This window comes from Falco peregrinus, chromosome 8 (assembly GCF_023634155.1).
Source record: "Falco peregrinus isolate bFalPer1 chromosome 8, bFalPer1.pri, whole genome shotgun sequence".
Lineage (NCBI taxonomy): Eukaryota > Metazoa > Chordata > Aves > Falconiformes > Falconidae > Falco > Falco peregrinus.
In genome coordinates this window covers 28805665-28832447 of record NC_073728.1, presented here as the reverse complement: position 1 = coordinate 28832447, position 26783 = coordinate 28805665, and the positions used below count along the sequence as shown (strand labels likewise).

At 40.8% G+C, this 26783-nt stretch overlaps 1 protein-coding gene across 2 annotated transcripts in view; it reads left to right on the top strand.

The window, feature by feature from the left end:
- CNTNAP5 (contactin associated protein family member 5) overlaps window positions 1-26783 on the top strand; it is a 296701-nt gene that overhangs the window by 147868 nt on the left and 122050 nt on the right. For both annotated transcript variants that reach the window (XR_008748523.1, XM_055812801.1), the window contains exons 8-10: window positions 11386-11650; window positions 14285-14434; window positions 15529-15700. Coding sequence is in view for 1 of the 2 variants with exons in the window: in XM_055812801.1 (XP_055668776.1) it covers window positions 11386-11650; window positions 14285-14434; window positions 15529-15700 (587 nt within the window). In the remaining variant the exon portion in view is untranslated. The remainder of the gene's footprint in view (window positions 1-11385; window positions 11651-14284; window positions 14435-15528; window positions 15701-26783) is intronic.

Here is a 26783-nt window from a genome sequence, read left to right as displayed (position 1 = left end):
GTTAACTCAGATAAAATCTTATTTTCTGAACCATTCGCCATCACTGTGGTGGAGTACAGTAGTAGCAAAATTTTATTCTTCTATTTGAGTTGGTATTATAAAGAAGAATAGATGTTTATTTTATTACTGGAAATATTTTTGTTTGTGCTTCCCCTTATATTCAGTGTATTGGCAGTTCTGAGAACCATTGACCTGGTAATAGTGTCTCTAAGTATGGTACAGTAGAGGTAAAGCAAAAGGTTCTATGGTCTTATCCAGCCTGCTAACATAAAACATAAATGTAACATCACACCTAATACAGTCCAAAATTACAGATATATTTAAATATATAATGAGCAAATAAAGAACATTTTATTTTGTAAGAAGAGGGAATAGTACACTCCCATGCAGCTTTGACAAATTGTAAATAATTCAGTTTGCTTATCTTGTGCCTCACTCCTGCACCATGCTTTGATATGTGCCTTTTGGCTAAGGCTGTGTATTTGCAGAATGTAGAGGTGAAACTGCTTTTGGCTCTCATGACATCTTGTGCTTTGTAGTAATGTGTATAAACAGACCGAAGCTAAAACAAAGCAAGCCAAAAGATCACAAGAAGTCCTTCCTTTCCCCACTTTCCCTGCCTAGGGCAAGGCTGAATACACAGGGAATGTCAAAATGGAAAGGTGATGGTTAAGAAGTCCTGCACTTTCTCGCTGGCAGTCAAGACTTGCCTCCAGGATATTCCCTTAGCCTGGGACTGAGAGACTTTGCTTTAATAAGCTCAAATCTGATTGCTCTGACTCAGGACTCTAAGGCAGAGATCTTATGAACTGTGTTAAATTTCTCTTCCCCTCAGATTACTTTCTAAGGGGAGCAAAGAGCCCTGGTCTGCTTCTTAGGACATTAAACAGCTGGTTGTTTTGCCAACTGGGTGATGGGAAGGCCTTCCTAAAGGGGAGAAGAAAAACTTTGTAATGCGCTTTTTCTCTGAAGGCTTTTGTCTGGGTATAGCCTGGCCCCAGGCAATGAAACTCTGTTATCACAATACTTGGTTTAGACAAAACTAGATCTAATCCTGCTCCCTTTGTCAATTTAAGGTAGCAGCGATGTGCCCCCACCTTTCACTGTCCCTCCCAGAAACAATGATTTTAATGCAATAGTTTTCAAAGGCTGGCTGCTGTACTGCTTTCTGTGAGATGTATGATCTGCTATGTGCTGTGCCTGTGACACTTGCATATGCAAAGTGCATGGAAAGGTTGCCACACTCGCAGTGCCAAATAATCTTAGATGAACATCCTTCTATAGGAACCAGCTCCAGCAGATCTGTTTTTTTTCCAACATCCTTTCCATCGCAGCTATCCATCTCTGGCAACTCTCAGGTACTTCTAGCTTTCACAGGATAATCTCCCTCTCCCGTCTTTCTGCTCTTTCCCACTCCTTAGCAATTTACTTACTCAAATTAAAATGACTTGTTCTTGCTGAATGTAGTTTTTTTGCTTGCCGGATTTCCTCTGCACTAAATGCTTTTACTCAAAGTTCATTGAGGTTTTCAGGCAACAATCTGTATCCCCAGAGAGCTGCAAGCTTCTCTGCTTTGCATTCTTGTAGTTGCTAAGGTGGTCTGGAGTGGAAATGTGATGAAAGGAACATCACAGAAGAATAATTAAATATAGCAGGGACTTGGAATCGCTTCTTCCAACAATGCGTCATATGCTTGTGTTGCCTCCGCACAAGCTGGATATCACCAGAGATGGTTCTGTGTTGTTAGCCTTCAAAATACCTTTATCTCCTAACAAATGACATTTGAGGACAAACCAGTCTGGGATTAGAAAGCCATAAATGCTCAGAGACACTAGGTTTTGCCTCCAAAAGGGAAGCAGACTTCAATACTCAGGCTCCACTTCATTGTCTGTGCCTTTGTGAACGATGACACAGTCAGTGAGCCAAACTTGTGGGTTTTTGTACCGATCAACTTTGGTGTTTTTACTGTTGACATCTTTCACACAAGCAGGAAAATGATACAACAGCTTTGGAGGTATAGATTTCCTCTTATGAAGTAGTTCCTCCTCTATGTAAATAATGGTCCCAAATCAGCTACATTTAAAGTCAGAGGAAGAAACTACAGGTTGTCAATAACAGCATACTGTACTATGTATTGTACTCTTGGGTGATGGCTGTGATTATCATTCTGCCTGTTCTTTTCTGTAGCTCATTTGCAGTTGTCAGACTTGCAATAAATCCCCTTGAGAAGACATCTCAAGATAACGAGGCAGCCTGTCTCTTTGAACTGGAACTTGCCTTCAGAATTCCATTTTTATATTGTGTGATACTTAACCTCTCTACATGGTAGCCCTATCTATTTGGACAAGCTATCTATCTTCCCTCTGGGGTTTCTTCTGTCCCTGATGGCATGTTGTAAGGCTTTTTGTTGTGGTGGGTTTTTTTTATCCCCTAGGTCATTGAGTGTGGAGAAGTGATAGGGCATCTTTTATTTGCTCTCTGAAGGGATTACGGGTTTTAATTGCAAGAGGTTAAGAGAAGTCAAATTTCTGTAATTACCATTGTCACGGTGGTAGGGCTGGACCCTTGGGAAACCTCAGAAAGCACTTTAAAATAATGATCTAAAGATCTACCCTATTTACTAGCTGTCTTCTCAGCACAAAAGAAGTGCAGACTGCCCATTATGCGAAATTGTACAACAGTTACTCAGGCTTCTTGGGCAAGTAGTTAGGAGGAGGAAAATGCGCTAGTTGGAGCCACATTTACAAGAAGCACAGAGGGAATTGTCCTTCAAAGAAGGTTATTTGACCTGTTGCTGTCTGAGATGGTGAAGTCCTTGTTGAAGGATTTTGTGCTTGTTAAGGGTGTATGTAGATGCAGGAGGAGACGGGACAAGTTCTGTGAAGAGAAATCCTTTGAGAATTACTAAATATGTCTGGCTGAGGGAGTAGTTAAGAGAAAAATAGCTATAGTATCCTGAAAATAGCTATAGTATCCTGGCCACCAGTGGTTACCTACTGCTAGATTTAGGTTGCACCCTTAGAAACTGCTCTGATGTCACCTGTGGCCTGGATCTTAAGTCTTCTTGTGTTACTGATTTGTGATGCCAAAATAAGAAGCTGTCTAGCTGAAGAAATGGAGTGAAGAGGTCATGAAAAGATGCTGTGTTTAATCTTCTCAATGCTTTACCCTGCGTACTCACTGAAACTGAGGAACACCCTATCCCCCTTTCCCTTCCAATACCTTTAGGTAATAGGAATTGGAGTAGTATTTTTTTTAGCAGAGCAAACCCTGCGCTGCCTTGAGAGGAGTGTAGGATATTTGTAAGGCAGAAGTTGTCAGCCCCTCAGATATGCTTGAATTTCTACATTGGCCTGCCATATTGGATCTGAGAGTGACAATTCAGCACAGCAAGGGATTTGGTGACATGTAAATGCATAACTGTGGTGCTTCAGGGAAATAACCAACTGCCAGCATCAAAGAGCAGGGAAGGATACCTAGTGACAGGAGAATGTAAACTAATAATTCATTCCCTTTATAGAGAATCTGAACATGCTGTTTTATTAAGCTGATTTGAGATACCTTCATCTTGAGAAGAATTTACCTGTCTATGCATGTCTCGTTCTACTGAAGTGCTAGTGCAAGTCAGCCTGGTGATTTGTGAAGGACCCTACAAAGGTTTGGAGAACCAGGAGTTAAGTGTATCTTCCCCCCTCCCCCCCTTAGTTTTTGCACTGCAATCAGATTATAGGAATGATAAATAAAAAATGTTGGAACTATTTAGTGACGTTTTACACAATGCTTTACAGGACTAGGTTAACTTTATTAAAAAAAATAAATTTATGCAATTATTTAATGAAAAAATGAGTGGTAAATGCTTATTAAAAAAATAACTCAGTTTGCTGTTCTTTAGATAAGACAGGTGAACTCAGATTCCAGAAATATTTGGTTCCTGTAAAACCAACTTTTTATGGTTTCTTCTATTCCTGCCTGTGTTCTGGGTCTTCAGATGAGTGTCCTTCACATCCTACCTGTGGTGTGGAATAGTAAGAAAGTCTATATAAATTTTAAGTTTCTGTTTTATTGTTGCTGAATAGTTTAACAGGATTGTTTTGAAAGAAAGTAAGTGTATCACCTCAATCAAGGTCTTGAAATAAAGTCTATTTAAATGATAGCTTTCCCATTGATTTAAGTTGGCTTTGTCTACTATTCTAAAGACTTTCAGTCTGTAAATATTTAATCCATCATGTAGGTACCACAATAAATTCTCCTATTTTTGATATAAAAGTTTTTGTCTTACAATTTTCATAGTTGTGATGGCCACAAGTGAAGAAAGTCTTTCAGGGAGAGACAGACCATATTTTTTTGTAAGACTAGTTGATGCATGCAGAAAAAAAATGGCAAGTTTTTGAGCAAACAAGGCCTTTTTGAGAGTCATCAGCCTTCAGCAAATTGGAAGTTAGAAACAGTTGTTCAGAGTTTAATTTATTACATTATCTGGATAGTCAAATTGACTGAATAGGGCAGTTAGCACCTGCTGAGCAGAGGAGGATGTTTCAAGGCGGGAGGTGTTAAAGCTGTTAGTCCCTGTAGGAGAGCAAGAAAGATGGCTAATTATTGTCATAGGAGTTAGCAGGGGATAAGGAAAATAGGGAACATGTAATTTGCTGTAAAGCCAAGGCTTAAATGTCCTTTTTCGTAAGGTCTTATTCCAGTAGGTAAGGTCTTGGGAATTGCTTGGTTACTTGGCTGCCCAGCGTAACAGAAAGGGGCAAACTGACCCCATCATAGTCAAGAGCCTGGAGCAAGTCCAGTTCATACCAACCCTGTAGGCTGGTGCTGTGCTGTGATACACGGATGCCTGGAATTTAAAAAAAGAAAATCTAATAAAGAAAACTAATACATTAAAAAAAAAAAAAAAAAGCTGGTAAGAATTGCTTTCTGTGTACTTCTTATTTTAAGGTACATGTGGATCTGTTTTCATAATAATAATAATAAATCTCCTTGCTGCTGTGTTTTGTCCCAGGTAATATAACCTAATAAGCTGTAGATCAGTTTGCCTTGAACTGGAACAAAAATTGGTCTTGGATTGTGCAAATTTGCCAGTTTGATCTAAGACATTTATCTTATTCACTTTGGCAAGACGAATTTGAAAGGCTGGCTTCATTCCTGCTTGTTGTTCAAAGCAAGGTGTGTTGGATCTGGCTGAAACCTAGTTACTTTTCCCCATAGCAGCCCTCATGTGCTGCCTTTGTATTGGCAGCTAGAAAGGTGTTTGGTAGCACAGCAGTGTTTTGGCTACTGCTGAGCGGTGCTGGTAGAGCATCAAGGCTGTCTCTGCAACATTCCCCCCTCACCGGTACGCTGGGGGTGGGCAAGATCTTGGGAGGGGACATGGCCAGCACAGCTGACCCAAACTGACCAAAGGCATATTCCATACTATATGGCATCTGCTCAGCAATAAAAACTGAGAGAATGCCTGGGGTGTGTGTGTATATGAGGACAGGCATTTGTTATTGCAGTGTTTGTCTTCTGGAGCAACTGCTATGGGTACTGAAACCCTACCTCCTGGGAAGTGGTTGAACATTCACCTCCTGATGAGAAGTAGAGAACAAATTATTTGTTTGCGTTTGTTTCCATGCTCAACCTTTGCTTCTGCTTTATTAAACTGCCTTTTCCTTGACCCATGAGGGTTTTTTCCATCTTATTTTCTCCTCCCCTGTCCCGCTGAGGAGGGGAGTGATAGAGCAGCTTGGTGGGTACTTGGCATCCAGCCACGGTCCACCCACCACAGAGGGAAAATATTAAGTATTCTGTATTTTTGTGTGTGTGTGTTTTTCCTCCTGTGCTCTTTTCCTCATTTTTCTGTCTCTCTAAGGGAAATGATGTATGGTTTTTCCAAAATAGTTCTATATTTGCTCCCATCTTTTGTCAGCAACTCGTAGCTATTGTACCATATAATGGAACAATAATGTACAGTTACTGTGGGCATCAAAATGGTAAAATCCCATGTTCCACTTCTGGCCAGTGACATAGCTTAGGAGTCTGAGACAAAGAACATCTAGAAATACCTAGCCAAGCATTTCATCCTTAATTCTGTCACAGTTACAGTGTTCAAGGTTTTTTTTGATGCTTTCCTTTTCGTTTAATGCTACGTTTTCCACATAGGAACTTAAACTTAATATAAACAAATCAATGTGATAAACAATTAACATTTTATTGACATGCTTGATGCCTACAGTGAGTAGGCAGTTCCCTATGACAGGGTTGGTTATCACAAAGATGTGTTAGTTTCAATGAAACTTGGATCAGGAAAGCTTTCAGAGTTCCATCATGAAATTTTGCTTGGAAAAAGAGAAACCCACCTCAGTATAAGAATTTCCCTTAAGGTATGAGCCACGCTATTGCTCACTCAGTGGACTAGTCCTAACTTAAGTAACACCGTGTGCCTTGGTACTCTCACATCCTGTTTGAAGACAGTTTGCACCAGTATTTCAGAAGGTTGGAGCTGGCATCTTGCTTTGATCTGCTTTTCATTCAGTGCTTAGCAATGTCTTGGTTTGAGAAGTACTTGAAATCTATGTGGGTCTGCTGACATCTGTTCTGCTTGAGATAGTTAATTTAAAAACAGGATTTGAAGGGACCTCCCCCATTCTTGAAATCTAATTGCTCAGAGTTGAATCACAATCTTTAATCCTATCCTTTTAAAACTGCATCAGAGGTCATCTCTTTTCCTCTGTTAACTCTCTTTGCAAAGTCTTCCACAACCTCAGTCTCTTCACAGCTAGAAGTAGTCCTCCAGTTTCCAAGCTAGAGACATTCTTTCCAGTTCGTCCACATTTGTATCTCAGCCAGGCCTGGGATTTTAGTCCCTTTACCTGTCATATGAAATCTTTCTTTCTAATTCTCTGCAGAAAACAAGAAATTCTTTTTATTTAATAGTATCCATAGTGATTAATAAGGAAGGTAAATGCCCATTTGATGCTCTAAACTGCAGGTAGAATGAGAGCTCAGAAAATACTTATTTATTGTTCTTACTGTTCAAGTTGTGATCTTGACATGTATCTTTTGGTAGGCTAGATGTTGAGGATCTCAATTCAGCTGGCAGTTTGAATAATTTCCCAAGTACATACTACTTTTGATTAATATTCTGTGAGAGCAAAGGGGATGTATGAGAAACTCGTCAACAATTGCCCTGACTGTGGTGTTACAGCAGTTTCCTCTCTTCATGCAGCAGTACATAATACTACATGAAGAAAGGTCAGAAAAGACTGAAGTGATTCATTAAAGTTTTGCAGGTGTCATTGAAGTCCTGCAGAAGTCACTGGAAATACTCCAGTCAGTTTTGGATGAGTCTATGGCTCAGAAGGTCTTCTATGTAATCCACTTTTATCCTCATCACTGAGCAACTGTGTTCTTCCATTCTCTTTTTAATAAGAAAGTCTCTGATTCTTCCTTAAAATGTTGTAACAGGCTGTCTGTCACCTGTTCATTCAACATCTTACTTGAACAAGAACCACTCTGTAACCATACCCTGCTTGTAGAAATCTGGGGTGCTTGCACTCTTGAGACAAGTGTCATGGCAGCCAGTGAACAATTTGCAAATATCTCCATTACATTTCTAGATTCAAAAGGTTTATCTTGTAAGAACAATAAGAACTCTCTTCAAAAGATTTCACTGTTTATTAGGGAAGTCATTAATCAGTCTGGAGATGATAGACTCAATGGAATTCTCAAACACCACATGATAGCTGAAGTTTCCAGCGGCTTGGTAGAGCTGAGAATCTCCTTTATTTTCTCTAGGGATTGGACTCTTCTTATCCCATTTCTTACCCAATGAGCTTTTACTTTTCAGTTAAACTGGGTTCAATTATAAAATCAAGTGTCTGCCAGAAGTCTTGCACGTACCCTTGAGAGTTCCAGAACTGCTGCCAATTAAAGCAAAATGCTCCTGATCAGATGCAGGTTTAGGGGGAGCTGTTTACCTTTCTGACTTAGGCTTGCTAGAATAATTTGAGAATAACATTCAGAGCAAATATAACAGTTTTTGTAATATGAACCTATGCCACTTCAGTAGTGTTTATTTCTTTATCCAAATTTTCATGTTATTGTCTCTAAGTAGATGGCATTGGTCAGTGTGAGGACATCAGCAGTTATTGTTCGTGTATATTCACTATATAGTCTGGTTTTGCTCTGTAATGCTGCTTAAGAAGATGTTTCCCTCCTAAATGAGTCAGTTGAACTGATTTAAGTTTCCATAGCATCTGTTGGTTTATTTAACATGGTTTTCCAAATCTCCTAGCTAGTTTTTAGCTCTGATTAAAATTAGTTTATGTCCCTTACATCATGGAGATCTCAACTCTTGAATAAAAGTAACAAAAAAATACCTTGTTAAAAGAACGCCCCCAAAAGGCAAGCATGCCTCTTTTCTATCCCCCAGATTTATTTTTAGTCCCAGAACACAGAATACTTCAGCACTGCCTTTATGCGTTCCCACCTGCTTGCTCTTGTGGAAGGTGGGATCGCACCTTCTCTCCTTCAGTGTGGTCCATGAAGAGTCTACAGAGCTTGAAGTCTCACCAGGTGAAGCATGGGAGGAGACTCATAGGTCCTGCCCATGTGTCCCAGCATTGGCTGTGGGGTCAGTCAGTGCTCTTTGCTGCTCCTGTCCCAGTACAAGACTTCTATGCAGAACTTGAATGGCGTGAATTATTAGCTGGTGTGACTGACTGAAGTATTGCTGAATTTTTCAAGGGGTCACAGTAATCCATGAGTTCAGGACTAGTTGCACGTGCTGAGAACACAGACAAAATATATCAAAATCAGGCAGAAAATTGACCTTATATTTGGGCCCACACATATGTATCAGAGGTACTTTGAAATGGTGCTGCTGCAAACAGCTGAAAGCATATTGACTATGCAAGGTCTTCACTGCCTCATTTTAAGGTCATCTGAAGGTTTGTTGTGCATTGTAAACATGTTTTTTTCATCTTAACATTCACCTTCTCTGGCACCATTAAGTCAGTCTAGGCATAGCTTATTCTTCTGGTGGGTAAAATCTGCAAAGAGCTTTGAGACAGAAATCCTATCCAAAAGTTGCAAATCTTCCCCTCTACAGTCTTGCATTTTGTTACAGCCTCCCACTGCCAGTGAAGAAAATTAGATACTTGAATGCAGACTCATAATGTTTGAACGTTCCTCCAAGCTTCAGTGTTATATATGTATAAGGTCTGTAAATGTCTTACTGCTTTGTATGGAATTACTTGAATCACTGTAAATGTCTAGAATTGCAAAGAAAATTTGTCATCGGCATCTTAAATGTCTAAACCTTTAAAAAGCTCTAGAGTAAGTTAACTGTATTTGTTTATATCGCTGCAGTTGACAGTTTTCTATAATTTGTCATTAATTCAGATGAAAATGGAGACAGAAATATAACAACAGTAACAAAAAACCCCACACAACCAAACCTATGGCATCTCTTTTATGCAGAAAACTGCCAACAATTAGTAGAAAAGTTTTAAAATTTGAGAGCAAATTTCATCATACTTTCCACCTGACTAATCTTCAGGTGGCTTTGGATAAACTTTGGATTATATCTCAAAATTTATTCTAACATGATATACCCATGGATAACCTTTTGCCATTGTTAAATGTGGTATATAGCATTCTGCGCCTAACAGGGCAAGGAATACAGAAATAACTTGATATAGATATAAATCTATCAAGGGTTGTTTCATTCAGTGATAGCTTGGTCTCTTTCTGGAACTTTTTTTTTTTCCCCTGTTTTAATATAAAGACAAGAAAGACGTTTGAAAGTGATAGGGAACAGTTCCATCAGCTGTCTGAGATTTGAAAGAGGAATTCCCCAAGCACTGTGCAAGTTCCTATACATCCATCAAGTGCTGTTATTATAATTATCCTGTTAGTGAGGTACCAGCTCTGATGAAAAGTGGTACCATGGAGAAAGCCTTTTACCCAGATGTTTTTATCAGATTCCAGTTGGTATTTTACAAAGCAATTTAGTTCAAAGCAACAATCTCCTGGATTGGCTTTGAAAGACGTGGCTGTTTAAATGCGTCCTGGCTTTATACATTGTTACAGTTTTATTACGTGGCTTGATTGACCTGGCTGGCTAATCTACGATGGCTGAACAAAACGGTTGAGTCATTTCTTCTACAAACTACAGTGGTACATGCTGGTACAGATTCTGCTGACTGCTTTGAGAAAATGTGCTGCTTTTCTGGGTAAATAACACCATTGATTTCAGGGCTGGATGACTGAGGTGATCAACTAAGTTTGGCAGTAAGCAGTGTTAGATTTCACCATGCTTGCTGTGTATCTAATGTTTTAATAATTCCTCAAAATATCTGATCAAAAGCATGGGACCTAGCACTGGCAAGGAAATCTCACTTGTTTCATCCCACTATAAGTACTGTATTCAAATTACTATTTCCTTGAGTTTCCTTATGAATTTTGAAATAATTTCGGAGTAATTATTTTAAACTATTTGTGATATTATCATCATTAGGTTGACTTTCATTATTTGGAGCAGCACAGGGCTGTGTCACTCAGGGTAAAAGAAAACATAACCAGTACTGCAATTGCAAATTATATTTTGTATATTTGAAATAAACCCAGAAAATTTGCCTCATATTTTGCCCCGTGTACTAGATTTTAGGAGATGAGGGAGATTTTACTTTTAAAATTATCTAACATTGGTGTAAATGGGCAGAAAAAGCACTCTCACTGCATTTTGGCTTATGTAGAATAAATCTAGTCTGCTTGGTAGGATCCCTATGCATTGGAGGATGCTTTGTTTTCTCAATTGCAGCTTGCCTAATTCACACCCCTGTAGTCCCATCGGTGCAGAGCCAACGCAGGACATTTGTATCACATCCCACAGCACGTGAAAGTGCAAGCGGACTTACTGTTCCTTTGGTGCCGGTTCCTGAAATTAGCATAGATCTAAATGAGTTTGATTTTCTTAACATAAAGCTAAACTTTACCTTGAAATGGGAGGTGCTGGGAAACACAAAGCAGATGTGGCCATGTGGAGGTGGTCTGTCTGGGCTAGCAAATAAGCCCTTCTGCACCTAGTCATGGTCTTGATATGGGACATTTGGATACATTTAGATTCTAAGAACTGAGGTTTTGATTTTTGATCCCATCCCCGACCCCCCAGTTAGGGTGAAAGTAAAATTTTTAAATCCAATGTGTTTTCCTAGAATGGACGGATACATTTGCTAATGAGTTCCAAAGATTCGTACCTGAATAACAATACCTATTTCAGCCTTGCGGGCCATTAGAAATCCAATTTACTGGATTTGAGCTTATTTAACTATGGATGTTTTGAGATGACCGATAAAAATTGTCATGTTGATTACGTTTGTTTGTTATTATTTGTAGGGGAACGTGACCTTTTCTTGCTCAGAACCACAAATCGTTCCTATCACCTTTGTCAGCACCAGTCGAAGCTACTTGCTACTACCTGGGACTCCTCAAATTGATGGTTTGTCAGTCAGTTTCCAGTTTCGAACATGGAATAAAGACGGCTTACTTCTGTTCACTGAATTGTCTGAAAATTCGGGACCCCTCTTGGTTTACCTCCATGGTGGGAGATTGACACTACTTATTCAGAAAGAGACAGAGAACCCAGTGGAAATCAGTGAAGGTACTTAATCTTTGTTTATTCTCACCTGTCTCCCTTTAAAAAACTAAGGTCCAACCCCACAGGATGAAAGGATGGTGAAATAAGGAAGCACACAATCGTCTTTATCTTTTTAAATTTTCTCTTGCTTCCCAGTGGTAGAGGTGCTCTGTGCAGCTTGAAGTAGATCTATGCATAAAAAGCTGGCATCCTGAGATCTCCAGTCTCAATCTACCTGACAATTAGCTCAGCCTCTGTGTTCTTAAACAATTACAATTTTATTTTTTTTTCAGTCAGGTCACCTGAAGACCTCCCTGTTTCCCATGCTCAGATTGTGCTGAAGTCAGCTGGGAGCCAGCTTAGGTGCTGCACTGTTCCCCAGCCCAAGTCACGGCAGTGTCAGAGCTGATTTTCTTCCCCTAACTGTAGCTTTACACTCACCCTTTATGCTATGCTCAGAAAAGAGGCTGACCACGGGCTTCCTCTCCTCACACCGCTTCACTGCGCTCCTTAGCCAGTTTGCAAGTTGCTTTGTGTACGGCTGATGGGATGCAAGAATGTGAAAGGGTTGCCTCTCTGACTTAAAATTCAGGGGAAATTGCTTGTAAACACTTACCAGAACAGCTACACATTGGCTCCCAGAGACAACAGGGAAACAGTTCAGACTCTGCAACAGAGGCATGACCAGAACAGCCCAGCTGCTATCCCAGTGTGACCTGTATAAGCTGTGCTGGCATCCCAAACTGAAATGTTCTAAGACCGGGGCCCTCTGCACATACTCCACTGCTATGCAGCAGTGCTGGGTGGGAGACTGGGAAATTAATTTTCTGCATAGGTTAAATACCCAGTTTCCAAAGGTGGATGAGTAATAGTGATGGAACTCAGAAGGAACTGAATAATAATAATGATATTTTCAAGAGCAGCTGTTTAAAAATATGTAATATTAAAATATTCCCAGTACTGACTAAAAGAGGGCAGATGTGTCTATTAAAAGAAGCAGAGATAAAATCTGACGGTTGTCAAAGCAGAGCTGTTCCGTATGCGTGTTTTGTTCCCCTTTATGATAGAAAATGAGGCAGCCGTGCATCTATCCTTATTCATGTAGATTGCTACCGCCTTAGCTTGCTGCTATTGAATGCTGTAAACTGAGTTTCCAGCCTTTATTGCAGTCCTAATTAAATTGTCGACAATGCTGAGACAATGTCAATATTTGGTTGGTGTATTTGTTTTTATGTAGTTCTGAAATCATGAACCCGAGCCCAGCCTTTGGTGCTATCCAAAACATTTCTAAACTGCCTACTTGCAATTTCTGCATATTTTCCATGTGTAAGTGCCATGTTCTGCAGATGTCAGGTACTCACAATAAACTCATGCTTGCTCAAGAATGGACCTATTTTTGCCCCAAATGGGACCTGTTTTGTTTTGACATCTTTTCAAACTTCAGCAGCATATTTCACTTCAAAATGGACTTGTTCTAGTGAAAAATTACCCATTTCTGCTGGGAAACCAGCCTCTTATTCTATGGAAATTGTACATGCGTTAACAGCCATTACTGTGGAAATTGTCTCATTTTCAAATTCATAATGAAATGGCTTTTCATACGTGTAACACCCACAATTTTTTTATTTTGTTTTGAACTGTTCTCACACCTCTTTGTGTCACTAAGTGCTCGTTTGTTTCTTCTGAAAGCTACATCAATGAAAAATATTCCATTAGGGAGGGGAGTAAACACTAGTTGTCTGTGCTCGATCTCAGTGACTCCAGCCTGACAGTAGAGTATTTTGAACTGTAATTAGGTTACTTTTGATCTGCACCACTGTGTGTGAGCTCAGAAGCTTGCCCGCTGATTTTCATGGCTGTCAGAATGGATGTGGGGTTTCTTTGTAGCTATGTGGTGTTATTTCAAAAGCCATGAGATGCAACACTGGTTTTCAGAATAAGGAAACAGAGAGATTATTTCCCACTTTGCACAAGTGTCGAGAAGAGAAAGAGGCTACCCAGTACTATAATCTCTCACAGCTTCATAGGTTCCTGGTCAGAGCAACAATTGCAGCTCTCACAAGACCCATGACAAAATCCAATATAGAAGGGCTTTGGTACATCCATCAGTAAGACTGTGTGCTAACCTAGTGCTGAAGGGCTTTAAGAAACACAAATCCTACTGATACCCACTGGAGTTTGTCATGTTTCATATTGGAGCCTGAGACAGGGTACGACCATCTCACTGAACCTAATCCTCTGCAGTCTCAGGCATGTGTTTAGTACCAGAAGCTCAACAGAGATCTTTGCACGCTCCCATGAGCCACAAGCATTTCCCAACAGACTGAAGATGGACAGACATAAATACCCACAACATGGTAGTAATGTGCTGCCAGAAAGATGAAGGGACTGGACAGCTCCATGAGTGCCTGTGGTATCAGAAGCAATTAGCTTAAAATGTGAGGTCACCTACTTAAATCTCTCAAAACCTTTCAATTTCTTGGGCCTTTTCTTCTATCTGGTTTGTTTCCAGAAGTGAGTTCTTTTCAGCTGGCGGTTCTGCATTTTTGGGGATCAGCTGCACATTTGTGGTCACTAGCTGGAAGCAAAAGGAGGTTTGAAGAACATGGTTGTCTCCCGCACCTCTTTTTTTCACTTTTTATACTTGTTTTTTGCCAGGCACCAACCTCCACGATGGGCTTTGGCATTCTGTTAACATCAATGCTAGAAGACATCGCATTACCCTGACACTGGATAACAACGCTGCCACTGCTAGCCATGCAACCACTGTCTCAAGGATCTACTCTGGAAACAGCTACTATTTTGGAGGTAGGTTGATTCAGACAGATGCAGGACAGGTTTTCTTAATGAAGACCTTCAGGTGCTCACCATTGAAGTCTCCCCATGTGCACAGTTTTTGCAGCCAAGAGTGTATGTTATACTAACTGATTTTAGGCCCCCTGTTGAGCTGCAGAGCACTTGTGGGAAGATGGAAGAGTCTTCTTGGTCAGTCCTTAAGAGGGAGAAAGGTCAGAACCCCTAACAGTAGCCAATGTGTACCTGCATCTAGCTGACAAAACATACAAAAGCTACATAGCTGTGTTAGCCACAAGGGTTTTCTTTCTAGTTAAAAATCCCGAGGACTACTAGTATTATTGATATTCCTGTAAATATCACTGTCCTCAGTAACTTTAAACTTCAGAGCTTAATTGACATACAGCTCAGATCTACAAAGGTATTTAGATACTGTGCTCATGGAAATGAATGTAAGTTCTGCTCAATTTTGAAAATGGAAAGAACAGTCTTGAAAAATACTACCTTCTGTTTTCTGGAGTGCAAGCATTAATTTAGGAAAAGGAAGTGTCATCAACTGTCTTTTTACCTATTTCTGTGCACTGCTTACTGTAGTGAGGCTGTGATGTTGATGAACCCTCTGCGCTGCCCTATACAGCACTACGTGAGGATGCACAGGAGGCTTTGGATCTTAGAGCTGACCAAATACTGAGAAAGCTCAGATATAAATGGTTTTCTTGCTTGCTGTCCACAGGATTTCATCCTTTTACTCTGTGTGTTGCTGCAGCAGAAGAATTTAACCCATTTGCACAGGGTTTTTTATGGGAGTCAGTTGCCAGCAGCTGTGGAGTATAAATAAGATGGGAACCCCCCACATTTTGTTTTCGCTTAACACATGTGAAAACCTCATACTCTGATATTTCCAGTTGCTGAGTGCACTTCACTTTTTTTTTTTTATTCCCCCCCCCCCCCCCCCCATCTCCTTACTGAAGGATTTATAACACAAGATGTTGCACGGCACAAGGAGTGAGAACTGAATAGTGAGCCTCTGAGTTCTTGCATCAGGAAATCCCAGCAGAAATAGATGAAAATTCCAATATTCTTCTCTGCCTCTTCTCTTTTTCCCACAGGGTGCCCTGACAATTTCACTGATTCCCAATGTTTAAATCCCATTACTGCTTTTCAAGGCTGTATGAGGCTCATCTTTATTGATAACCAGCCCAAGGACCTCATTTTAGTTCAGCAAGGCTCCCTGGGGAATTTTAGTGATTTACACATTGATCTGTGTGGCATCAAAGACAGGTAATTATTGTTTCTTTTTTCATGTATTTGTTCTTTTTTCATCCTAGTGCTTTATAAATACAGGTTGTATTAAGTGAAAATTGTAATCTGCCAACATTACAGATATTAGGCATAATAGAACTACTAATAGAAAATATTACAGCAAAGGTAGGACTGGAGGGGAAATGGTTTCAATTACATGATGCTCTCTTCACGTTGACTTGCGGGAAATAGAGTATGCAAATTCAATCAAATTACAGATTGGTGAAAGGATTAAATTTTATGCATAAACAACATTTGATTGCTTTGAAGTTTTAAAGGGAAATGAAAGAGAAAAAAATTATTTGATTCATCAGAACATGTCATCCCCTTAATATATTAGCTGGTTTTGCTTAAGTAGATCATTTACAGTTTTTCTTGTTAGTCATTAGAGCACAGCACATTTATAATACAGATATGGTACACCTCATGCGACATACTGGCCATTCAGTAGGACAATATAATGATGAAATGTCTGTATCTACCAGAGACACATTTCAGTTTAACTACTGCTCTGAATCCCTCCTAAGCTGAAACCTGACAGGAAACCCAGATTTTCTCATAAAGAATAGAGAGGAAATAAGAAACCAATTTTTTTTTTTTTAAGTATTTCCTAATTTCTCCTTTGCTTCCTATGGATTTTTAGTGTCTAAATGTTACTGAATTATTTCTGCAACTATGTACTTTGAAGTTAATACATGGAATAATAGGCTTTGATGTTATTTTATTTTATTTTTTTCAGTCTAGCAAAGTTCTGAAAAATACTGCTGGAAATTTCATGTGCTTCAAATAGTTAAGGGGGTAGTAAAGGATGCTTTGGAAATGCGTTAGGAGCTTAAGCATTTAACATGATTTTTTCAGACATTGCTTAGGGAGGTAGAGCTGAAGGCTGATCTCCATTATTGCTTACTGCAGGAGGAATCAGGCTGCTGGAGCTGCAGTCCTTTGAAAAGTGGGCAAAAGCTCTGTTATGTGAGACCTTTGTGCTCACCTTTGTATGTTCATGTTTGTTAACTTATACAGAGAAAATGCTGACTCTGCTGATCAAATCTGTTTCCATGTTGAACGATGACTGAATTCAGGGGGATACGAATTTCACACCTGGTGTGCCTGAAATGGTAGATGGAATTAACAAGATGCAGCTGACTTAACAGAAGGAAGGAAAATATAAATTTTCCTGAGAATTAAGAGAAAGTATTTTGTTGTTTTCTTGGAAAAAGATTTTTTAAGATTGAGTGGACCATTCAAAGGCAACTTGTATGTTTGTGTATTGAAACAGAAGAGAACTCTTCTGTTCTGATGTAGAGGTGCTGTGGGATGTCTCCAGTGCCTTCATTGTCACCAAGTCCGGGATGCAGTGGGCATCTGTGGTACTACTGTGAGTGTCTTGCTTACCTTCAGTATCCCAAGGATGACCACCCTCAGTCTGTGCTCATCCCACACAATCATTCAGGCCAAGGATCCAAACGTAGTAAGAATGATGGCACTTAACATAATCATTACCTTGAATATATCACACATGTAAACAAAAGTTACATGTGAACTAGTGAAGATGAAAGTACCATCTTCCAATGAGGGTCTCTGGACAGCCTTAAATTTATGTGTCTGTACTATATGATATAGGTAGATCTATAGTAGGTATGACCTATAGTAGATCGTATTGCAGATGTGATATACCTAGATCATAAGGTAGATTTGATCACAAAACCAAGGCAGACTTAAAAGAAGGGGGAAAAAAAGGATTTGATTTACAATTGCCAAAAGTGATTCTCTTACGGCTGGATTTAGTGTATGAGTGGAGGTGCCCTGAAGGGGGAGAGAGAAGCCTGTGGTGTGGGAAGGTTGGGCTGAAGTTCAGAAATTCCCCACATCACAGAAGGGTGCAAGCCTCACTGGAGCCATGGAGATTGCAGCGAAACACCCAGCGCCCTCTCCCCCCGCCTGGCAATTCCAGTAACTGCTGAATTTGTTTTGCAGGGAATAAGAAAGGATTTTTTTTTTCTAAATCATATTACACATTTTACACATCTGGGGCACAATTTTGAGAGAGGCTAAATTTACAGAACTGATTTCAGGAAGTTAAAAAAGTTGTTCAAAAATTCACAGGATGAAGTACTGCTGGTGCAGTACAGAACTCAAGAATAGTCATAGCAGCTAGGGACAGCTGGAAAGAGGGATGAAATTCAAAGAAAATAAATAAGGAAAATACAGACAAGAGCAAATCCTTGGTGTTATTTTATCAACACAATTATTTCTAAGCCTGGGGGTGAGCTGGGGAAAGGCTGAACAACAAAGTATTCATGGAGTCTGTTACCATTTTTGAAAATTCTAGGTTCTGCAAGCCTATATTACGGCATAATTGGTTACTACAAACTATAGATGGAAAGTTCGGGAGAATAAGAGGTTTGAATTCAAATCTAAAGACTGCATTGCACTGTAGTCTGCATGGCATATGCTTGAGTTTGTTTTCAAATCTTGTGCAAATTGGTTCATTGCGCAAAATGTCAGACCCTTCCTGTCACTGTAAGTTCAGCTAGTCACGGTAGCTGACCTAGTGCTCTGTACCACAGCAGCTCTGGGCTGTAGGAAAGTTGGGATCTGGCTCCAGGCGTACAGTATCCAGCTGCTCATTCTCTCTATATAAGGAGTGTTAAAACTGTGTAAAAGCATCTTCTTCAAGAAATGTGGTCTTTCCTTTCTTAATTATAAGATTTATTGCTGTGTACACTGTAAAGTACGTGTTTTTGTAATTTTAGTGCATGTGGGAATTGTGTACCTTAATTAACATGTAAATGGGACATTTATCTTGGTTATCTAAGCAAAAAAAAAACTCTTTTGAGGAATATGCCTCTATTTAGAAAGTAGTTTAATTGTTACAGGTTTGTAGGCCAAGTTCATTCCAGCCTGGGCTCTGAAAGCGGTGGGTAGGCAGCTCACTACATCTTGTGCCTCCTCTTAAAAAGAGAATTAATGCCTTTGTTTTGAAAGATGATAAACCAGGGCTATTATTGGTGCCAGAAGTATGTTTTCACGAGAAAATCTAGTTGTGTAAGCATATTACAGATACACACACCCCCACCCCCATGATTCCCTGTATAAAGTGACCAGCCTTAATTAATTTAAATGGAGCCATCTGAGGAACTAAGCCTTAATATCTCATTATTTCTCTAGTATTTGGACTATAAGTCTGCTCAAGTGAACTTGGCATGAATGCCTTCTGACTCCCTGTATTTGTTATTTCCATCCTTTAGTAGCTATTTATCTGGAAATAAATGCCTTGTCACTAGCTGAGGTATCAGAGTACACACAAAAAATGGCAATGTCCATAGAAATATAAAGAGTTCTGCCTTCTTTCAGTTTGATGTCTGGGGAGACAGTGCTAAGTTAAGGTGCTTTTGGAGACACAAGTGAACTTGACCCTCTTGCTGACCCTGCTTTGAGCAGGCAGCTTTTGCTGGAGACCTCCAGAGGCTCCTTGCAGCCTCAGCGATCCTGTGAATGAGGCCACTCTGTAGCTGCTCTGGTCTTGGCTGAGTGGGATGTGTCTGTGGGGGCTGAGATCAGCAGATAACACAGAGCAAACTCATATTTTATGTGCTTTCAGTAGGGCATTGAGACATTGTAGAGTCTGGGGTTGAACACACCAGTATGGGTTGTCCCAATGATGGAAAAAAAGCTAGTTAGCATCATCTGCTATTAAAAGACTGCTTTTTCTAGGCCTCAGCTGCAGTGCCAGCATCATTAATGTTCCTACTGCTGCATATCAAGTTGCTCTGATTTGCCATCCCCTTGTATAGTACCTACATGTTGTCCTTAGGTGACAGATCTGTGCAAAGAGAGGCATCCCCAATCTATTCTTATCAAAGCTATGTCTGCTCCACAAGCCCTGCAAAGTAGTGCTGTATTCCCTTCTTCACCTCCTTCAAGATAAAACTGTTTCTGCAAACTGTTCCTAGTGCCTTGTGGAACAGGAAAGTATAGATTCATAGAATTATTTAGGTTGGAAAAGACCTTTGAGATCATTAAGTCCAACTGTTAACCCAGGACTGCCAAGTCCGTCTCTAAACCATGTCCCTAAGCACTGCTCCTGCATGTTTTCTAAGCACCTCCAGGGATGGTGATTCCACCACCTCCCTGGGCAGTCTGTTCCAGTGCTTAACCACCCTTTCAGTGAAGAATTTTTTCCTAATATCCAACCTAAACCTCCCCTGGTGCAACTTGAGGCCATTTCCTCTTGTCCTGTCACTTGTTATCTGGGAGAAGAGACTGATCCCCACCTTGCTACAAGCTCCTTTCAGGTAGTTGGAGAAAGCAATATCCCCCCTGAGTCTCCTCCAGACTAAACAACGCCATTTCCCTCAGCTGCTCCTCATAAGACTTGTACTCTAGACCCTTCACCAGGTTTGTTGCCCTTCTCTGGACATTCTCTAGCAGTTCTACATCCTTCCTGAAGTGAGAGACCCAAAACCAAACCCAGTATTCAAGGTGCGGCCTCACCAGTGCCGAGTACAGGGAGACCATCATTTCCCTTGTTCCACTGGCCATGTTGTTTTGGATACAAGCCAGGATGCTGTTGGCCGCCTTGGCCACCTGGGCACACTGCTGGCTCACGTCCAGCCGGCTGTCGACCAGCACCCCCAGGCCCTTTTCCTCCAGGCACTCCCAGCCCCCTGCCCCCAGCCCGTAGTGCTGCGGGGGGTTGCTGTGACCCACGGGCAGGACCCGGCACTGAGCCCTGTTGAACCTCATACAACTGACCTGGGCCCATCGGTCCAGCCTGTCCAGATCCCTCTGCAGAGCCTCCTGCCCTCTGCACATCAACACTCCCTGCCAGCTTTGTGTTGTCTGCAAATTTGCTGAGGGTGCTCTCAGTCCCCTTGTCCATATCATCGATAAAGATATTAGAAAGAACTGGCCCCAATACTGAGCCAAAAGTGGAATCTGTAGAAGGAAGCATTTTTTCTTGTAGCAATGTGTGTGTAGGACTCTTGGCATTATCCCTACTGCCTGCCTACTGTAAATCCAGCTTCTTTTTTTTTTTTTTTTTTCTTCTTTTTTTTTCTGTTGTTTGTAGTATGTATATGTGCTGTGGTTGTCCAAATACACAGATTGCTTAGTCTTTTCTGAGGAGGTTGCAAAGTGTGGTGCTTACACTGCTCCTGTTACGAAGTGTTAGAGGTCATGGCTGCCTGCAATGTATTTATTCCTATTCCAATGAGAGGTAAAGAAGAAATGAGGCAATATCCTGCTAAGCCATAGAAGTCTGCTCTGTATTTAAAAGAAAGTAGATATCATTTTATCCCTCTTTGTTGTTGCCTTTTCAGGATTTCTGCTTGGTTAGGAATGCAGGTGCACATCAGGGGTTGTTTGCCTTATGCTGAATTAATAAGTTGGAAAATACACTTCCTTACAGCCTGCTGGCATTTCCCCTCTATGGCATGGTACGGAGCAGAAAGTAATAAGCAAGAGATGTTGGAAAGTGAAGGTGCTATGAAGTCCTTGAACTCAGAGACTTTTTGTTGGGGAGGAAAAGAGCACCTTGAGTATCTATGCAGTCTTTTGCAGTAGTACATGTAATATATTGACCGTCTATGACGAAAAGCTATCTGGCATAGACCCAAACAAATAAATGCAGACTCTCTTTGAATTTATTTTCAGTTCAGAGTGATATAGATTAAGTTCATGACTACAGGGACCATACAGCCCTCAGTTCTGGTGTTTTGCACTATAAGTTTTTTTGGGGAAGGGAGGCATTTTCGGGGGGGTGTGACATATTAAGCTTAAAAGCTGCCGGGGGAAAGCCTGAGCAATAAGAAAGTCTAATGAGAACAGAATAATGCTTTCTGTCTTTGGCCCTTAATTTGTAGGGAGGACGTAAATGTGAAGGGATGGGTAGGTGACAAGCAGCATAAAAAATTAATTTACTTCTCACAGATGCTGTAAATCAGAAGGGATCCACTCCCTTCTCTTGGGCCCCACTAAGTCTTTAGTTTTAAGTGGATGGCCAAGCTCCATGTCCTTCACCTGAAGGTAGTGTGTTACAGATCCAAGCTGGAAAGACTTTGCTAAGTACTTCTGGTTAGACAAAAGAAAAGAAAAAAATACCCAAAACCCAAACAAAAAACCCACAAACCACAACAGGATGTCTTTTTCCTATGGTGTCTTCACTTATGCATTTCCCTCCTCAGTATTTTACAGCATTTGCAAAGACTGCTTGACCCTATCAAAAGCCTTCTGGAAATGGGTTAAGGATGTGGTTACAGAAACTTCTCACTCAGCTGGGTAAGAAATCACAGCTGCATCTAGCGCAGCAGCCAGTTGGGCAGAGCGTGGCTGCTGCAGAGCTCTTCTTTCAGTCTTTTTAACATTGATGAAAGGCACGGGGCTGCTGTCCCCACAGATGCCAGTGCTTCCCTTCCCTGGCTAGCATGTGCCTGTGGCAGAACAGAGGGTTGAGTCTTCTTGTGCCTTCTCAGACTGACAAACCCTGAACTGTTTCTTCAGAAGAGTGGTAACGAAAGTATTGGTTTCTCTAGCACTAATAAGGATTCTCAAACCTGAGGTTTATTTAGAGCTGTGATGGGCCATAAACTTAGATCAGTTGCCCTTTTCTTCATGTGTTTTCTCTTGTTAGCTTAAAAAGAAAACATGCTTGCTGCCATTCCCCTGATCTAAGCGGGACCCCTGAGCCATAACACTGATGCCAAAATACCCAGCTCTTAACATCTACAGCCTTCATTTTGAAATTTGGGATAACTGGCAACTCTACAAATCTTGAAATACAAAACAGAGCCAGTGAGAAAAACAGGTGGGCAACTGTGTCTGACTGAGGAGCAGCAGTGGGTTGAGCAAACCCTGTGAGGTAAACAGTAGTCAGGGTTGCCACCAGGGTTGGTGATTAACTGTCCTGGGTTCATTAGCAGTCATGCTTCCAAATTTCTGTTCTCTGTAAACATACAGAGAGCCAAAACTGTTTCTTGAATGGCCCTGTCTATATGAAAAAACATGAAATAGGTCTAGAAAACATCCCATGCAAAGAAAGATTAAGTCTGGTTCTTTAATCAGAAGAGATTGCTGAGGGGAGGCAGCATAATGGTCTTCAGGTACTAAAAGCCTGCTGCAGCACAGAAGGGAATAATGATCTTTTCTGACCAGGATGTATAGGAGAGCAGCCATAGCATAGACTGCCTGAGGAGACTGTCAAGTCTCTGTCACTGGAAGGCTTTATGAATAGGTTAGATGAGTCTGTGAGAAATAACAAACGCGGGTATGAGTGATCCTGCCTTGGGGTGTGAGCATGGCCTAAGTGATCTTCTAAATTCCCTCCAGCTCTGTGCAATTCTGTTGCATTCACTCAGGCTTCTCCTCTAGCTGGAACAGCTGTGTCTTGTTCTTGCTTTAAGGGTTCTGAAATGTCAACAACAACACTGCTTAAGGAAGAAAAAAGAAAAAAAATAAAACGGAAAAAAAACCCCACCTGAAATACCCCAATCCAAACATGTGGGAATTCAGCTCGGCATTTCTCACAGCTGTGAGAAAGCTGATATGGTAGGTGTATCTCTCAGACACTCTAGGGCAGTGCTGTGGCGGCAAGTAGGGACTGTGTAGCCCATAGGTATGGTTTGATGGCTTTTCTTTAACATGAAGTGTATATGTTAAGCTTGGAGTATGAGGAAGTGGGGGAGAAGAAGCCACACTTATTTGTCACTTCCCTGATTTGGTTTTTGATTCTAAAAATGTGTGATTCATTTTTGCAACTGCAAGATGAAGCTCTGTGATTGCAGAATTTAATGCCCTGGTTTTTCTTGGGATTCCTTCTCTGCAGATTCCATGATGTCTAGAATGACAATTCAGCTCAATCTGTGTATCTTTCTTTGATGAACAGTAACTTGGTTCCCTTCTACTTGGCTCTCTATTTTAACAAGATCCTCTGACTTCTTGGAATTCAGGTGTCTGTCCCTCTTTCAGGTGTGGTCAAAATGAGAGTGAGAAGTTTGTAAGCTGTTAGGAGAAGGCAGAGACTGTAACTAGGAACATCTTCCCCTTAGTAAATCAAGCTAACAACTGTGTGCTGATTCCTTTGCAATCTCTATTTCAGTTGCTAAAAGATTAAATGCAAATCCAGTTGGATGTATTCACTGACTTCAACCTTGGCCTGACCAGCCTTTCCCAAGAAGTATGTCCTCTCTGGGCCACTCAGAGGTGGTGCTGTGTGCAGCTCTGACTATAAGAGTCTGTCATTCAGACCTCTCGGCTGTTTCTAAAACTGACACGGTTCTTTTGTGTGCCACAAACTGTTCTCTACTAGGAGAGATTAAATAGGCTAAGACTCTTCAACCTGGAGAAGAGAGAGCTAGGCAGGGTTGTACGATGAGGAGCAGCATGAAGGAGGTGAATAATAAACAAGAGTTTGCTGTTTCTTACAAATTCGAATCTTACACAGCATCAAATTGGATGTTGTTAGATGCTGCAGAGGTCAAGTATAAAGGAGAAAGCCAATAAAGCATACATGAATCCATAAGCCACAGATTGCTGGAAGCTGGCAAAGTGTTCAGTGGGATGCTCTTAAAATTATTTCATCAGCATCTTTGCTGTGACACTGTCAGATTAAGGAAATTGGAGGAGAGGCACTGTTGACCTGAAGTGAAATCCAGAGGGAGATGATAATTTTTGGACTAGTAAACCCACATTCCTTACTTTTTTAAAAACATCATTTTCATTATGAGCAGCTTTTTGTACCTTCATTGTTCAAAACCAAAATATACCCTGTCATAGCTGTACTAATCTCAAAATACATTGGTATCTGACTGTGAATTCTGCTACATACCAATACTTTCTGCACTGTGTTTTCTCTTTCTACATGGCAGTGGAATAGTAGGGGTGTGAGTCTGTCTGTGTGTGGGCAAACAATAGAAGGCATAGCCTGGAGGGAATTCAGGCAGCCTCTCATTTAAAAATAAATGAAATGGGTAGGAAAACAAATATGCAGATGCTGAGAATTTGGCCACGCTTTTGAGAAGCTTTGGGATTTCCCGTTCAGCAATTGGCTGGAATCATGTTTTGGGACTAGAAATACTAGCTTCAGTCCTGAAGCTGAGTTGGGTGTTTGCTGTGGTTGGCATCCTGTTCAGAGAATAGATGTAGGAATTTGGGCTCAAGAGATACTGCAGCACAAGAGTTGCCATGGATATTAGGAGAATGTGCCAGAAAATCATTAAACCTCAGTCCAGAAACACTGTGGATTTCCAGCCCTTCATCATACGGCACAGATGCTCCCTTTGAGCCGAGCAAGGCTGTCTGCTCCTATAGCAGATGTACCCCCTTGGAATATAGCAGCAAGGGCTGTGGTGTTGCCTGCAGCCTGAAGGCATGAGCTGATTAATCTCATCCACTTCCTGCATGCAGTGGGACAAACTGGTGTGCGGTGTTAGTTACAAAGAAGAAAATTCCATTTCCAGGAGTTCTTGCACTCCATGTGTACACAAAGAAGTAAGATCTGGTGTGGCTTCTCCTACCAGTTCCCCTAACTCTGTAAAGAAGAAGTGCTTAGGAGGCGTTCCAGTTGGGATAGCTTGTGCCAAACAGCTGTCATAAGGGGAAAACCGGCGTAATTTTCCTCTGACTTGACACCTCTCATGGAAATAGTCTCCTTTGCCCCTCAGGATGGTGCTAGACAAATGATTGCTTCCACCAGGCTTTTGAGGCGCATCCTTAAATGTGTCACATCCTCTTGAGACACATCCTTAACAATGGTGCTGGTTACATAAATGCTTTTGAACTCCTCAACCCCCATCGAAAAGAATGTGGTATATAAGTTGGCCAGTGACAGAGAAATGTCTGTTTAGAAGCCTGAAATGTCATATGATTCTGCTATTCCTCCCAGGGCTGAAAGAAGTTGAAATCATTGACTTTTTGGTAGCAAAGTTTACCCGGACAGAGGTAGAGCTAAGGCAGATGCAGAAGCACAAGGTGGTGTACACCCATAGTTATATTGTCGTAAGTTCTATATACTATTTGTGCTTGAGTATATGACCAGGTATTATTGGGATTAAGGAGGCCATTTATATGTTGAACATGTCATTATTCAAAAATGAACTATGAGGATAGTCAGAGCCTGCTTTCCTTTAGGCTCAGATTCACGTGAAGACATAGATAAATGCATGTGTTGCTCTCCCTGTCTACAGCTGCTAGGGTACTTTAATCTGATTGCTGCAGTTCATGTTGATTTTGTGCTGATGAAGCTTTGACTGAGTTGTCCTATTTTTACTTGGCTGGCACCCTGCCCTTGCTATAGCAAATACTGACAGTACTTGTCAAGGACAACACTGGGAACTTCAGTTCCCTGAAGTGACCTGGGGGAGGGGGGAGGAAGGGGAAAAAAAAAAAAAAGATTCACGTTGAATCCACCTTGGCGGATGGATGGATAGCGCATCTTGCAGGACATCGTGGGAATTCCAGAGATCTGCAATGAGGAACACAAACCTGACCTCAGATATTTTCTTATAAATCCTGGCGATGTTTCATCTCTAACATCAGCGGGCAGACACAAACACACACTGATATTGCTGTCCTTATTAAACCAAGATTCATCTGCATATTCCAGTTCTCCTAGCAAATACAAATGGAGGGAGCAGCGTGTGGTATACATAATAATCGCTGCAATGGGATTGGCGTTAACAGCTTACCTCATTAGGGAGAAGCATACTGAGTTGATTCATGAGTTTGTTTCTCTGTACTACTTGAGTTACGGAGCACAAATAACATCCTTAGTCTCTATCCTTTTATCCCTACCCATGTTTTAACTGAGAAACTTCTTCGGATATTTTCTAAATATTTTAGAAATAAATTAGCTTAAAGTGTTCTTTTTTCTTGCTAATAGAGCTGACCTTTTAAATCCTGCTTTATGCCTATTTCCTTTGTAGATTCCATTAGATTTTACAATCAATTTTTGCTCATAAGAACTAATAAATTTTTACTTTTTACTCCTTTCCTTTTAGTATGGAACTTAACATTGCTTCATGTGTTGTACTGTCAAAATAGGCCTTTGGGAAATTAATTACTATTG